Genomic DNA, 14,492 nt, shown 5'->3' with positions numbered 1-14,492 from the left:
GTCTTGAGGCTAGTACTTCTGATTTGGAGGATAGCCATTGTAGCTTCCGTATCCGTCAGTGCCACCTGCGGGTCTCGGTTTGTCATCGTATTGCCCATCATAATCATAACCACGAGAGGGGTACCAGGAAGCACGCTTCGAGTCTCTAGACTCATCATTTCTTCGAAAGTATCTCGTTCGGTCTCGGTCATCAGAGTGTATGTTGGAGCTATAGTGCGAAGATGGGACGTCGCCAATGTTCGTGCCCTCGGAACGAGTGTAAGGATTAGGAGGGTAGCCCAAAGGTGGAGGAGTACCAAAGTTGGGTCGCTGTCCAGTCGCAGAAAGACGATGATGCCGTTGCCCTGTAGCAGGTATATCGGTAGGTTTGCTTTGAACGAACTGTGGCTGAGGTGCAGCAGAGTTGGCGCGTGAGGTACGATTTACGGGTTCTGGTCGACTAGTGTTTCGACGATCGTCTTCGTACACTTTCCCCGAGCCTTCCTTTGCGGTGTAAGGCTGCCGCTCACGCTCGATCGGAGCAGGAGCAGTACGTTTATCATCCCCATCGATTGCAGGTGCATAATTGGAGTAGGGCGCACGTTCTCTCTCAGTAAAGGATGTCGAGGTAGAGGCTGGAGTTGAAGACTGTTGTGTCTGGGCTGATCTTGTTTGAGGAGGGGGAGGAGGCATGGGATTGCTTGAGCGCAGTTGTATGTTACGATCGGCAGACAGAGCAGCATGTAATCGTTGCTGCTGTGTGATATCCTCTTCCTTGGGGATGAGTCGGCGGCTGAGCTCTTTCGGAAAACGTTCTTTCGGGTCATCGGCGTTACTGATTGGCATGGCTAGAACAGCCTTTGCGAGTCGTTGGTACTCGATGGTCGGATGTGCTTGGATAAGAACGGTCATGAATTGATCAAAGCCATCTGGAGTCAAGGCAGGGATATCTGGAACAGATTGACTGCCCAGCTGAATAAAGTGATGCTGGCAGCGCAGATCACGATAGACCCTCGAGATGGACTCGCAGGTGACGCGGCCTCCAAAGATATCTCGCCAAGGGTAGATCTCAGAGGACAGCCTAACGTTGTCGAAAAACTGAACCATCTTTGCCGGCGAGATGACAAGACTACCTTTTGGCTCGTAGTCATCGATGATGTGCAGAGCAAGACCTCGAAGGAATTGGCTCAATCGTGGAGTAGGCTGACCCGAGACAAACAGAGGTTGCCAGGCTTTTTCCAAGACCGTCTCTTCGTATGTCGAGGGCGCACGAGCATGAGCAGGTCTTGGTTTGCGGTTTTCGGCGTAGACAGGCGACGCATCGCTACTACTTCTGTTAGGAGGTGGAAAATCGTAACTGCTGTTTGGAGGATCTGCATGGAACATAGGTGTTTCAGGAGATGATCTGGAACTGCCAGAGTCTTTTGTCGGAGACGGCGGCGTGTATGGACAGTTTATCGAAGCGGCTGACTCGGCCGGGGATCTCGAATGGGCAGATCTAGTATGAATTGGAAGGGGTGGTGGCTGCTGTTGACCAATGCCAGAAGCCTTGAGGTTGTTCATAACCTGCTCGGTGATTTGAGCGACGAGAGCTGGATCCAACTGACCAGCTGCATCAGAGCGTTCGAAAGCATGATTGACAGCATTCTCGACAGGGGGGTTCTGTTGATATATGCTGTTGGGTCTGACATCATTCGAGTTGCCGCGTGGCCTGGTACGGCGATAGTTGTCAGACTCGGGCTTCTGAGCATATTCGTCCCGACGAAGGTCGAAGCTGTCAGCAGCAGACTGCATAGGATGGTAGCCGTCTCCAGATGCCATGCTGAGCAGCGTCACTTGCTCGTGACTATGTACCGTGTACACGATGCTGATATTCTAATAGAGTTTCGAAGAGCAGTTATCCAAGTAGCGGTGGTGACTTGCGAATCAAAAGAGTGGTAATGAAACGAAGACTGTTAGCCTTGTCAGGCGCAGGCACGGCGATGCGATGCGATGCGAGTGCTGGTGCGATGTCGCGGGGGATCTGGCGCAGAAGTACGGGACAATCGACGAGGAAGAAGCGAGCCCTCGATGCCGCGCAGTCCAGCGAAAGAGAAGAAAGACGCCTTATTTCTGTGTTTCGGCTGCTCGAGTCTCGTTGATCGATTACTTGGTAGTTCAGATGGCGGATCGCGACAAGGCGGACACGATTTCTTGGGCGTTCTGGACGAGCCACTCGTCGTCATTGACATGGAGACCCAGCAGGTTTGTAGACACGAATACGCCACGCCAATCATCAAGCATCGTGATAACAACAATAAGGCAGACCGACCCAGGCGCACCAGTCAGACGGCCACGCTTCAGATGCTGATCCTACAAGCCAAATTGTTCGATCTCACTAGAATGACTTGCGACACCAACTGCTTGTATAAACGTCGCTGCACACCCATACCGTCTCGACACCAAGACAACCAGACGTCGCATTAAGACTTGGAATTCTGATTTGACCCGGCGACAACAAAGGAACGAATATAGGGTCAGGGTCAGAACTTGGCGTCATCGTTTCATGTTGGAAGCTGAGGTCTACCGAACACATGCCCCAAAGATCAACAAACGGCTGCCGGGCCGGTCTAAACCTACCAGATAGTGACCTCCATCCCGCTACCAGGTAGGGAAGGCGACAATTATTGTCATGCGGCCGCTCGTCACAATACGTTCATGGATCAGCTCGATCGCTGCATGGTGGTTCATCAGCATGGAAGCAAATGGCAGAAAAACGGGTCGGCGGCAAAGCCGAGGGTCGAGCAGATCAAAATCTTAGCAAGCTGATGTTCACTGCAGGCCGGGCCGACGAGCTGTCTTGACACATGCGCCTGGACGCCGAGCTTGCTGAGTCCCACATTGGCACGGGTGTTCGGATGAAGAAGATGAGAGTCTGCAAGCGTTGTACGGGACTATCATATCTACATTCTTGAGTCTTGAAAGTCATGGAGACGCAAAGGCAGGCTGTCTCGGTCCCTTGGGACAGAGGGGAGTGATCAGTGATGAGGATGGAGGGTCCGCGCTAAGAATGTAGGCGTTCATAAGCTGCAACGCTGCAGGTTACAGAAGGTTGTGGACAAAATGCAACAGCAGAGGCATAACAGCAGCTGCTTACAAGTATCAGGAAGCGTATAGAGTCATGCAGCAGAGCAGCCGTGTCTGAGCTTTACTGCTCAGGGCCGGACTCAATCCAAGCTGTGCATTCTGCTATGGGACTCTGGGGATTGCGCACGCTCTTCGATATTGTAGCAATTGATTATCGTCAAGAAGAGGCTGGGGAGCGGGCAGCGGTCAGTGGCTTCTCGATCAAGACGTACAGAAGTGGTGGCCGTTGGGCCCTTTTAGGAATCTGGATGAGCGGGCGTTTCATGTTCAGTTAGTGCGACTTGAGGGATTCGATTAGGTATGCGAGGCTTTTGCACGGGGCGCACGCGGCGACGACGAGGGCCAGAGATATTTCTGGACAGCGGTCGGTCTGAGTTTGCTCTGACCAGACGGTGAGTCGGTCGTGTGGCTCCTCTGTCGTCGTTGTTGTTTTGGCAAGTCGAGCTTCTTTCCTTGCAGCAGCAGCAGCAGCGTGTCAGCAAGAAACATCCCCTCCGACATTACCGAGTGATAGTCGCTCTGACGTTTCATCCTCTGCAAATCATCGACAGCTGTGACTGCTCGGCTGGTAGTGTGCCAGCTCGTATCTACATACAAAACCAGAGGCGACGACTGCATCTTGAAACACGCACGACAACACACGCCATCAACCCGCACGCCCGCAACTCGCCCTCAGCTGTCCCGCCGTCGCTCTTGACCAGCAACCCACGACCAACGACTATCCCACTCTGTGGAAAGACGGCGCGAACAACATCATCCCCGCGAGCCCTCTGTCGACGCAGACAATGAAGCAATAGCCTGTCGACGCCTCTTGCGCACTTCTTCTTTGACGCCGACCTTTGTCGTCCCACAATGGCCATGCTGGCGTCCAAACCCTCGTTTCCCGCAGCCATGGGCTCCCAAGCATATCAAAACACCTCGCCCGCCTTTCGCAACAACAACAACCCCGTATATGGCAGCCCCACCGAATCCGAGTTTTCCGACTCCTCCAGGATGTCTGATACCGTCAAGTATGCTCGATATCAAACTCAACTTGCCAATAGCTGCTGATTTGTGCCTGCAGGAACTGGGACGAACAACGCGTTGCCGAATGGCTCGTCAGTATCAACTGCGGCCAATATGTCGACATCTTCAAGGGTACGCTGTTGCTCTTGCCCTGCGCATTCTGTCAAACAACACTAACGCGCGTGCAGCCAACAACATCACTGGCGAGAACCTCATGGACATGGACCCTGCCACACTGAAAGAGATGGGTGTCAACAAGATCGGCGACCGAGTCCGCATCGGTTCCCAGGCCAAGCTGTTCAGGACAAGCGTCTACAAGAAGACGAGTAAACGGAACATGAACAGGGTATGCTACCGACACACCACAGACACACACTTAGCCAGCTGCTGACTGGTTCCTACAGCTGTCACTGGCCACCCTCGACGGCAACGCTCAAATGAATGCTCCGCCAGCCTCGTCACCGCGCGAGCGAGCCATCCTCTCCACAACACGCATACAACAGCCTCCCACCTCTCTCCGCGACAAACGCCTCTCCCGCCGCATCGATGGCCAGGACCTTGCCAAAGCAAACTCTCGCCCTTCTTCACCTCTAATAGACCAAGAGAACCGTTCTCGTGTACCCATGCAAAAGAGCAGCAGCACACCATATCTGCCCAAGCCTTCGCAAAGGCTCACCCCTGGCGAAACCCCTCCACGCTTTGGAGGTCCGGTTGCCGGCCACATACGCTCCAGCCCTAGTGTCGATAATCTCGCTACGTACAGCAGCGCCCTACCTGCCGACAAGGCTCTGATCAGAGTCATCTTCGACAGCGGTCGCTCCTCAATGATCAATATTGAAGGCTGCGAGACTGCCGACGACATTGTCCTCAAGACCCTCAAGAAAGGTGCTCTCAACGAAAACCACGTCAAGAACTTTTGCTTCTATCTTCTTGATGGCTTCAACCCGGACCCCAAGTATTGCCGTCGTTTGGGTGACACTGAATTGCTCCGCATTTGCAATGATCGTGTGCGTGGTGAAAGAGGCCGTCTGATGCTCCGCAAAATCCATGCTGGAGAGCCAGAAGGAGAACAGCTGCGTATTGCTGCAAAGATTGCCGAAAAAGAAGCGCCGTCGCCCCCTGCAATCGAGGTACAACAACCCATCAACAAATCAAAAAGCCACCTCAAGATCGAGCAACTCATCGGCGAGCCTCTGGCTGCTGTCAGCTACCCAATGTCTCCTGCCTCGCTACTTGAGCGTGAAAGGAATTCGTACTTTGCTGCTCAGCCTGCCATCAATACTGCCGGTGCCAGAGCACGTAAACTCAAAGAGTTTTATGGCGCTCGCCCACCCACCGAGCTTATTACTCAGGATCTTACCTCATACTTCCCAGATATAGAGAAGGAGGAGATGGACAAGACAGTGCGCATGTCAATGCGTCGCTCACGCAGACTCAGTAGAGCTGCCAACCGCCTGAGCACCATGAGCAGCTTCAGCATTGCCTCGAGTCTCAAAGACGCCCCTCCGCTCCCCACAATCGCCGACAGCTGGTTGAATTCTGCCAATCAGCCAAAACAACTTCGACCTCTGTCTGTCGTCCGTCTTGGTCGTCCCATCTCGAATTATCGCGATTCTATCACATCATCTGTCCTTGAGCCTCTGGACGAAGAATCACCTCTGGAGCCCAATCGCAAGTCTTACGTCTCTTTCGGCGCCGACAGCGGATCTGACTCGACTGATCGCAATGTTGCTGTGACTGATCCAGAGGGAAACACCATCATGCAAAGCTACTTTGACGACACCGGTAGCACTAGCCCAGCAAACACCGAGAACGGTGGATCTCTCAACTCACGTCTCAGTCAAGTCATTGCCGAAGATGGCGAAGAATCTGATGATGAGCTGATGGAACATTTGGAGAATGATAGTTGGGAGAACCTCAAGTACATGAAGGGTGCCATGATCGGACAAGGCTCTTTCGGCACTGTTTACCTTGCATTACACGCCATTACTGGCGAGCTTATGGCTTGCAAGCAAGTCGAGATGCCATCCTCCTCAGGCACCCACCTCGACGCCAAGAAAAACAACATGGTGGAGGCTCTCAAAAGAGAGATTGGACTTCTGCGCGAGCTTAAGCATCCCAACATCGTACAGTATCTCGGATCCAACTCGGATGATTCTCACCTCAACATTTTCCTCGAGTATGTCGCTGGTGGTTCGGTCGCCACCATGCTCGTCAACTATGGTTCTCTTGGTGAACCACTGATTGCAAACTTTGTCCGACAAATCCTTTCTGGACTGGCATACCTCCATTCCAAGGACATCATCCATCGCGACATCAAGGGCGCCAACATTCTCGTCGACAACCACGGCAGTGTGAAGATCAGTGATTTCGGCATCAGTAAGCGCGTCGAAGCATCTAGTCTCCTCGTCCCTTCCACTGGCAAACGCACAGGCCCCCGCGTCTCGCTCCAAGGCTCTGTCTTCTGGATGGCACCCGAAGTTGTCAAGCAAACCGCCTACACCCGCAAAGCAGACATCTGGTCTCTTGGCTGTCTGATTGTCGAAATGTTCACTGGCGTGCATCCACATCCCAATTGCACTCAGCTACAAGCGATCTTCAAGATTGGCAGCTCTGCGGCACAAGCTCGTCCTGATATGCCTGAACAAGCTAGCGAGAATGCTAAGGTCTTCCTGGAGCGCACGTTTGAGATTGAGCATGAGAAGAGGCCTTCGGCTGATGAGTTGTTGGGGTATGCTTTCTGTGCGCCAAAGGAGCCCGGATCTGCTTGATTGCCATCTACCTTTTTTGAACCATCTACAGTTATGTTCTTGGTTTTTGTGTATGCTATTTTTCCCATTAGATGTAAGCGTAGGTGCTAAGGGGATCATGTGTCTTGTTTTTTTAATTACGTTTTTGATGAGTATGGGAATTGTACGATAGTAGAGTGTAGCAGTGCCTCTTAACGAACAAGAGAAAAGAAAACTTTTGACAAACAAAAGTTCCTAGATCACGTCCTTGTGTCATGTTTCCTTTTTTCTTTGTGAGTGCAGTCTGTCGCCATACATCCTTTTGAAACGGATAAAGGTGCAAAATGAGCCAGTCTTGTATCATGGGCGATGGCAATGATATGGCAGGCGCGTCTCGCACTCGGCAGTTTCCGGCTTGAAGCGCATCGCGAGTCTTGCTTGTGTCTCCGCTCTTTAGCCAACCATCATCCTCATTTATCGGTTCCATAAACAGCTTGAGCGACTGATTCCTTCAGCATCACCCGTCCCGTCGGTCATCAGACGCGAATGACTATACTGATACTATGTTAGTCATAGATCGCAATATCACCACATCGGATCAAAACTAGGACAACCCGATCACTTGCCAGGATTATCATAATAAACTTATTCGTTCATCATGTCATTGGCTATGTGCAAAGCCTTCTCGGCATTATCTTTCTGGAAAGCGACAACTGTACGGGCTTTCTCATCTTCCTTGGTCCAGTATACAAATGCCGATCATACCAATAACATAATCGAGGTGCGGTCTCTTACGGACAAGGAAGAGGAAGCTAAGGAACGTTAAGCGAGCTATTCCAGCAAGTGGTATAGTCGCCTCAAAGATGATACTGAAAGATATGCGAAACGTCTGAATCTTGAAAAACAAAAAGCCGCGCGCAAGTACCAAGATCTAGCATTGCGTGATCAACAGGCGATGTCCCACCAACGTTGGTATCAGCGCAAACGAGACAAGGATCCTACTTTCATGGAACGTAGACGGGAGTGTAGCCGAGTATACGTACGCAAGGTATCTTTGCAGGCTCATTACCGGTTTCGCCGTAAAGTTATGAAATGGACAAAGCACTCCTGGGTGCGGCAGCTTCCATGGAAAACTCATACGCCAATCTTCACGCAAGACAAAGTCCGCCAGATCTGCGCTACTTGTGGCAGCTACAGGATAGACGGAGCCAAGTTATGGTGGCAGCGTCATGTTCCATCTGACCCACCGCTGTATGACTGCCAAACCTGCTTTGCAAAAACTGGGATTATGCCTGACGGCTACGAGGACGTCAAGACTTTTGGCGAGCTGAAGGCACGCAAAGAAGAGCTGGACAATTCGACAAAGGACCTCTCTGATTCTGAACACGACAAACACAAGGGTTGACCGGTCCGTCCAAGTGGCCCATCCGGGGTCATTACGTAGTTGAGCAATTCAACAAATCACACATTGTAGAGATGGACATGTTCCGCTAAGAGGTCCTTGGTCGCTGGTGATAGATGTTCTCGCTTTGGCTACGAGTCTCTACGAGGCGTGGACAAGAGCAGGACTTGGGCGGCCTTCAATCACCAGAGGGCATCGAAAGAGGAATCACTATCAAACGCATAGCATTCAATCCGATTTGGAGGGAGGTCAAGCGGGTAGTGCATTCACATGACCGTTTCTGTGTTGGCGAATAACATGGACCATTGACGCAATGCTACTGACAGAGATTCTGCGTTCCCATAGCAGATATGCACAATTCTCGTGATGATCAATCACGCCATGACCAAAATCCAACAGCACGATCAAATCTGAGTAAAGCTTCGTCGAGCTCAGCCTCCATGATTCCCTCTATCTCCTTTCTCTCGAATTTTTCTGGAGAAACCTCAACCTCAGCACCATGAATCAAACCGGGTATAAACATTCTCCATCTCTATCCTCGTCTTCTCGCATCTTTCTCTTTCCATCCTCTCCCCTCTTCCATTCGAGCTCTCATCCTTCCATTACCCCACCTCGTCTCGTCTCTCCAATCCCTTACCCACCCAAACTCCGCCTTCAGCAACTCATTTATATCCTCTTCTGCGCCGGCAGATTCTTGCGATAAGAGCGATGTTGACCTTGTCCCGTAAACGCATTCTTCAACGCAATGCCAAAGATTATAAAGGGGAAAGCGAGAATGTAGACTAGTGCATCTGAGAAGCGTTCCATGAGCGTGCGGGTGTCGCGCGGTGATGTTGTTGTTCGTGTCGGCATTGTGGTAGTCGTGATGTGTGCGAAGTGGTTCAGTGTGGCGCGGGGTGTTTGGATATGAAAGTGGTAGATGTTGTCGCGCGAGATTCTATGTGGTAATTGATGAGACGATTTGATGAGTCGTAGTCTGTAATTGGTATGCGACTGATATTGATTGTCGCGTGAGTCGTTGGTCGGAGTAAGTGTGGATTGAAGTGTATGTTCAACAGGTCCAGGCTCAAAGTTGTTGGTTTGTGAATGACGCAGTAATATCTAGGAGGGAAGTCGTGAATGCGATTGTGTGTGGCAGCAACAACTACTGTAGACCTTTTTGTTCAGATCTTCAATCAATAGCGCAAAGAAGTCGGTTTTATTGATTCCAGTGATGGCACACCTTCGTGGCAATGACATCATGGTTTCTCATTTGTCGTGCTCACAGCCTCCTCGATCCGGAAGACTCGGGATCCGGAATGGTGATTGTTGTACGAGAATACGATACAAGGATCAGAGAATGCACTTTTACGATGTGCTTTGTAAGATTACCATCCCGTGTTCCACACTGGCGAGAGAACAGATATAGAGGAGAGAGGGAGTTGATGTCGAGGTGCGAGAAGCTTTGGAGGCTTGGCTTCAGCTTCGACGTCCAGCCAGCTCACAGGCCTTGTCTTCATCAATTCTTAACAACACCATCACACCATCTTTCCAGGTATTGAGAGCGCCAGTTCAGAGCAAAAAGTGGCCATGTGCCTTTGACATAGTGCGAAAAAGGCACAAAAATACTGCCTCCTAACGGAGTCGAACCGGTGACCTCGGCATTACTAGTGCCGCGCTCTACCAACTGAGCTAAAGAGGCTTGTGTGACGAACACTGCTCCAAAAAGGTGTATTATCAACATTCAAGATGACGATGCTGCTGGACGGCAGAATGGCAGTCGACCACTGATCATCATCACTGCCACAACCGCAGCAGAGCGAAGAGCAGAACGATGAACCCTTTCGAAACATGATCGTCTGAACATGTAAGGGAGAGGATCAACTCCACTGTATGGAATCCTTCGGTTATCGGAACAAAGATCGACGTCACCAGCCTTGGTATAGACCGTCTATAAATATCAAACGACTGGCTCTCCTACTTGCATCTACATCTCCATAACAAATCTTCCTCAAAAAAAAATCATATTCCCACAATCACATCATGTCCTCCCAACCTCCAACGACCCAAAACTCTGCAGACGCAAACGCAGCCTCAAAATGGGGTATCACACCCAACAGCAATGCCTCCACATCGAACATACCAATCGACCCGCAGACAGGCAAACCAATTGACTTTGAAAACTATTATAACGAGGAAACAAAAAGAAAGCTGAGGGCTGAGGGAGTCAATCCAACGCTCAAAGCGGAGATGGAGTGGCATAAAAGTCAGAGTGAGGGTAAAGGGTTTTGGGGCAAGGTTGCACAGACGACGATGGGTGGAGGGTGGGTTCGATGAATTGAGCTGGGTTTGAAATTTCGGTATGAATATTGACGAAGAGTGTCTTGATGGCATAAGCGTGATAGGAGGTAGAGAAGGATGTCTAGGAAGTACTAGTACATGACTTTGCAAGATTGAGCCATACTCCAAGAAATGATCAGTTGAAACCACGTTCCACCATCTAAAAGGTCACAGCATCCTGCTCAATAGGCACCAACTCCCCCTTACCCTTGAACCTCTCAGCAATCTTTGCCTGCTCACTCAACATGTACCTCTCAGTCTGCGTTCCCTGCTTAGCCAAACCCCTCCACCTCTCAAACACCTCTGCATCTCTCTTGTCACCTCTAGCTTCCTTTGCGTTATTCCAATGTCCCTTTGAAAACGCAATCAGAGTTGTAATGGTCTGGTTCTTGATATCATACACCAAGGAACAGATTGTACCTGTTTCCTCCAGCCAGTTGCATTGCCACAATTCGCCCGGGCGGATGCATTGGTAAGTGCAGGTTTGGTAGTTTATGCGGCCTGCCATGGGACCGCCGTGGATGGCATCTGTGAAATGCGTGAGAGGGCTGCTGTGAATGGTGAAGGAAAGGGAGCAAGCAGAGAAAGACTTACACACGATGCGGTTGGAGGAAAAGAACCACATCTCATAGCGCCATTTCTCGGGTGTGCCGTCTTCGGCTTGAGCTGCGTAGTCGTAGATCAAATGGGTGTCTTTGATGTCGGTGTCGAAGGATGGATCGAGGTTGGTGTTGGTGAGAAAGGTGGGAAGTTCTTTTGAATCTGCCATGGCGGCTGAGGAGAGACGGGTATATTACAGATGGTGAATTGTACTGAGGATTGATATGGATATGGGTCCACTGAACGAAAGTTTGATGGGTTGGATATTCAAGTAAGTACTTATATTCTTCGGACCAGCAAGATTCAACTGCCGAACTGTCTCGCGATTCTTGCCAGAAGAGCTCTGGTGATTTTGACTTTGTATAGCTCTCATGACGTCTCGCGCTCCTTCAAGTGTCCAGATTCGGATGCTTCGGCAAACAACGGTCTGAGGTCGAAGCATGCTTATCTCGACCGACAACAACAGTTCGGGCCGAGGGTCTTCATGTCCTACCGACTGGGAACCGATATCGAAGATAAACTGACCAAGCGGGTTTTGCACTTACCGCTGGAAGGGATTCGAGATTTAAAGCTGTGTCAGATGTCCTCTAGGAAGCGTCCGCAGCGTTACATTAAGCTCAAGCAGAGTAACATTGCTCGACAGACGGCGCATTGGGAAGATTCACGGTAGATCCTTGCAGCATGTTCAATCACAAGCAAAGGCAAGACAAGATTCAAAAGTCGAGCACAAAATCCAGTTTGGTGGTATCATATAATCGCAAAGAAAAGTTTTTGAAAAAAAGAAGTTTTTTGAGAGACCTTGTTGGAATGTGTGAAGAGCATTGTCATAAAACGAACTCTCAAACGCTTTTAAAATGCCCCAGTGTGGTATCATTGGACATTCCATGGACGACCATAACCTGACTCCGACGAAGCCGATATTGCATGGACGTGACTCTTGACCTTTCGACACGACTTGCATGTCTTGTGTCTTAGCCAGCCAGCCTCGTAGCTTGACCCATGCTATTCTGCGCTGGAGTGGCAAGTTTACTTGCGCATGGAGGAAGCACGGCGCTTCTTCATCTCCTGCTGCTGGGACTTGGCCTCGGCAACACGCTTGTGGAGGATGTTGGCGTACTCGGTCTGAGAGTGAATTAGCGAGACTGTTATGAACGTCGAGAGAAAGGCAGAGAAGACGTACGGCGGCGTCCTTGGAGGCCTCGGCGTTGCGGCGCTTGAGGGCCATGCGGTGACGCTTGTGCTGGAGACGCTGGGGAGTAACCAGGCGCTGGATGCGAGGAGCCTTGGTGTAGGGCTTGGCACCCTCCTTCTTGGGCTGGACCTCACGGCGGATGACGAACTTGCGGACCTAATTCACGACACAGTCAGCATACTTGTACAACTCAGACTCGGTTCAGAAAGATGGTGAATCTTTGAACCGGCGACGATGGAAAGGGGAGTACCCACATCATCATCCTTGCTGAGACCGAAGAAGCGGCGGATCTTGGTGGCACGCTTGGGGCCGAGACGCTTGGGGTGGACAACGTCGGTCAGGCCGGGGATGTCGTTCTCGCCCTGCTTAACGATGGAGAGGGCAAGGACGGACAGGTCCATGGCAACGATGCAGCCGCGGACGGACTTGCGCTTGCGCTCACCGGTACGGCGGGGGCGGTAGCACGAGTGGCCCTCAGCAAGAAGCAGACGGACACGGGTGGGGTGCATGACACCCTGCTTCATGGGGAAACCCTGCTTGTCGTTGCCACCGGTGATCTTGAAGACGTAACCCTTCCACTCGTCACCGACAGAGTCGGCGGGGACCTCCTGACCCATGCGGCGGTCCATGAAGACGCGGAGACGGCGCTCATCCTCAACTTCGATGAGCTTCTGGGAGCCGTTGGCGGGGTACGAGATGTTAAGCTTCATGGTGGCTCTGAGAATCTGGTCAGTACGACAGGCTTGGTGTGGTAGAAAGCTGTATGGCAGTCGGCTGGGCTGTGGATTGGGCGATATGGCTGCGCAGATATTCTAATGGATGGCTGAAGCGTAGGCGTGTGCAGTGGACCGTGTGCGCGTTGTTGTTTCGTTCTGGACTGCTTGTCGGTGTGTTGTGTCCGGCGCAGAGAATTTTTCGACCCGTCAAGGCATCTCTTTCGAGCTCATCTTGCTGGTGCCACAGTAGTCGTGCTTCTGACGGCTGTCGCATGCTACGCGCAGTCGTTGGAGATGGCCATGTCGTGTTGCAAGACGTGTGTGCAGGCGCCGCGATTGTCGCTGTAGCCGTAGCCGTAGCCGTCCATGTCCAGAGAATATTTGCAAGCCATATGCCCAAGCCACAGTATCCGTCGATCATACCAACAGCATGAGGGGTGATTCTTACTATTGTCGAGAGTTGTCGTCGTCGGTGGTCGCTGCGCGCTTCTGCGGAAAATGAGATTCGAACTTTGCGAGCTGGGATTTTGCAATCGCTTAGTCAGCTGTGGGTGCCTCGCTCAACACACGTGACAAGCCCGAAGCGACTTCCACATCCAGCCACATCCAACTTCACTTCCATGTCCGTCCTTGCTATCGCGAATAATATTATCACATAAGTCATGTTCTTCACTTCAAGTTAACCTTTGACTGCGACATCGTCACGGGAGCACTAGGGGATCGAAGAGTGCGTGGGGTCTGCAAGTCTTCTAACCAGATGGACTTGTCTTGGACTATCCTGTCTGTGGTCGAGAATAGCACTTGAACGTAGAAGCGAGCTCTGTCTCATTACCACCTTCTAATGGCACATACACTGTCTCCATATTCTCCATGTGGCCCTTGTTTCCCAACATCATACTCTGAAAAAGATACAGCACGTAGTTGATACGGACAAAAGTCTCAAACCTTCTCGTATGCTAAGGTTTGTGACTGCTGTTCAACTCTAGCGACTATGCTCAAGTGGTGGAATAATGTGTGATCGTCCCCACCGGGTAGAGAAGTACACACACAGTCGTTGGGCTCGCGAATCATGCATCTCAATGGCTACACGCATTGAAAGGAGGCATACGAGAAGAGAGCATGTCAGAAGCACAAGTGCACTATCGGGCAGATAACTCAGTCATGACCAATGACAGAGGCGTGTACCCCAATCTCCTTCCCTCACTTCCATCTCAACCTCTATGATCGCACGACTCTGCCACTCTCTCACACAAATCACATCTGGTCTGGTGGTCATCCATCACCTCCTACAAAGCCAGCTAACCCAATTCGGTAGTCACTACACATCTATCAATCCAACAACCACCAACCATCAACAAGACCCTTCAGGGGTTCGAATCTGCTCATCATCGCTTTACCTTTGCAGCAATAACATTCAGGTCTCA

General features: G+C 51.1%; 6 protein-coding genes across 6 annotated transcripts; 2 read left to right on the top strand and 4 right to left on the bottom strand.

Annotated features, from left to right (window-relative positions):
• Window positions 1–9: 9 nt before the first annotated feature.
• M436DRAFT_51489 (uncharacterized protein) lies at window positions 10–1,773 on the bottom strand (the record flags this gene model as incomplete). Its single annotated transcript, XM_013570066.1, has 1 exon — window positions 10–1,773. The coding sequence occupies one exon, from the start codon at window positions 1,771–1,773 to the stop codon at window positions 10–12; it is 1,764 nt and encodes a 587-aa protein (XP_013425520.1).
• Window positions 1,774–3,996: 2,223 nt separating this feature from the next.
• On the top strand, window positions 3,997–6,881 carry M436DRAFT_50890 (MAP kinase-like protein; the record flags this gene model as incomplete). The annotated part of the gene is made up of 4 exons (XM_013569968.1): window positions 3,997–4,115; window positions 4,169–4,242; window positions 4,299–4,456; window positions 4,515–6,881. 4 exons carry the CDS (start codon window positions 3,997–3,999, stop codon window positions 6,879–6,881), a joined length of 2,718 nt encoding a protein of 905 aa, XP_013425422.1.
• A 616-nt stretch (window positions 6,882–7,497) lies between these two features.
• On the top strand, window positions 7,498–8,244 carry M436DRAFT_65386 (uncharacterized protein; the record flags this gene model as incomplete). The annotated part of the gene is made up of 2 exons (XM_013570109.1): window positions 7,498–7,660; window positions 7,751–8,244. 2 exons carry the CDS (start codon window positions 7,498–7,500, stop codon window positions 8,242–8,244), a joined length of 657 nt encoding a protein of 218 aa, XP_013425563.1.
• Window positions 8,245–8,907: 663 nt separating this feature from the next.
• M436DRAFT_50992 (uncharacterized protein) lies at window positions 8,908–9,093 on the bottom strand (the record flags this gene model as incomplete). Its single annotated transcript, XM_013569987.1, has 1 exon — window positions 8,908–9,093. One exon carries the CDS (start codon window positions 9,091–9,093, stop codon window positions 8,908–8,910), a length of 186 nt encoding a protein of 61 aa, XP_013425441.1.
• A 1,627-nt stretch (window positions 9,094–10,720) lies between these two features.
• On the bottom strand, window positions 10,721–11,329 carry M436DRAFT_65385 (putative phenol acid carboxylase; the record flags this gene model as incomplete). Its single annotated transcript, XM_013570108.1, has 2 exons — window positions 10,721–11,088; window positions 11,155–11,329. 2 exons carry the CDS (start codon window positions 11,327–11,329, stop codon window positions 10,721–10,723), a joined length of 543 nt encoding a protein of 180 aa, XP_013425562.1.
• Window positions 11,330–12,186: 857 nt separating this feature from the next.
• M436DRAFT_51478 (ribosomal protein S6e) lies at window positions 12,187–13,062 on the bottom strand (the record flags this gene model as incomplete). The annotated part of the gene is made up of 3 exons (XM_013570065.1): window positions 12,187–12,282; window positions 12,341–12,508; window positions 12,607–13,062. The coding sequence occupies 3 exons, from the start codon at window positions 13,060–13,062 to the stop codon at window positions 12,187–12,189; spliced, it is 720 nt and encodes a 239-aa protein (XP_013425519.1).
• Between the last annotated feature and the right edge of the window lie 1,430 nt (window positions 13,063–14,492).

The sequence above is a fragment of the Aureobasidium namibiae genome (assembly GCF_000721765.1).
Source record: "Aureobasidium namibiae CBS 147.97 unplaced genomic scaffold scaffold_13, whole genome shotgun sequence".
NCBI classification, from domain to species: domain Eukaryota; kingdom Fungi; phylum Ascomycota; class Dothideomycetes; order Dothideales; family Saccotheciaceae; genus Aureobasidium; species Aureobasidium namibiae.
The sequence above is the reverse complement of the archived record's forward strand: the minus strand, read 5'-3'. Positions and strand labels throughout refer to the sequence as shown.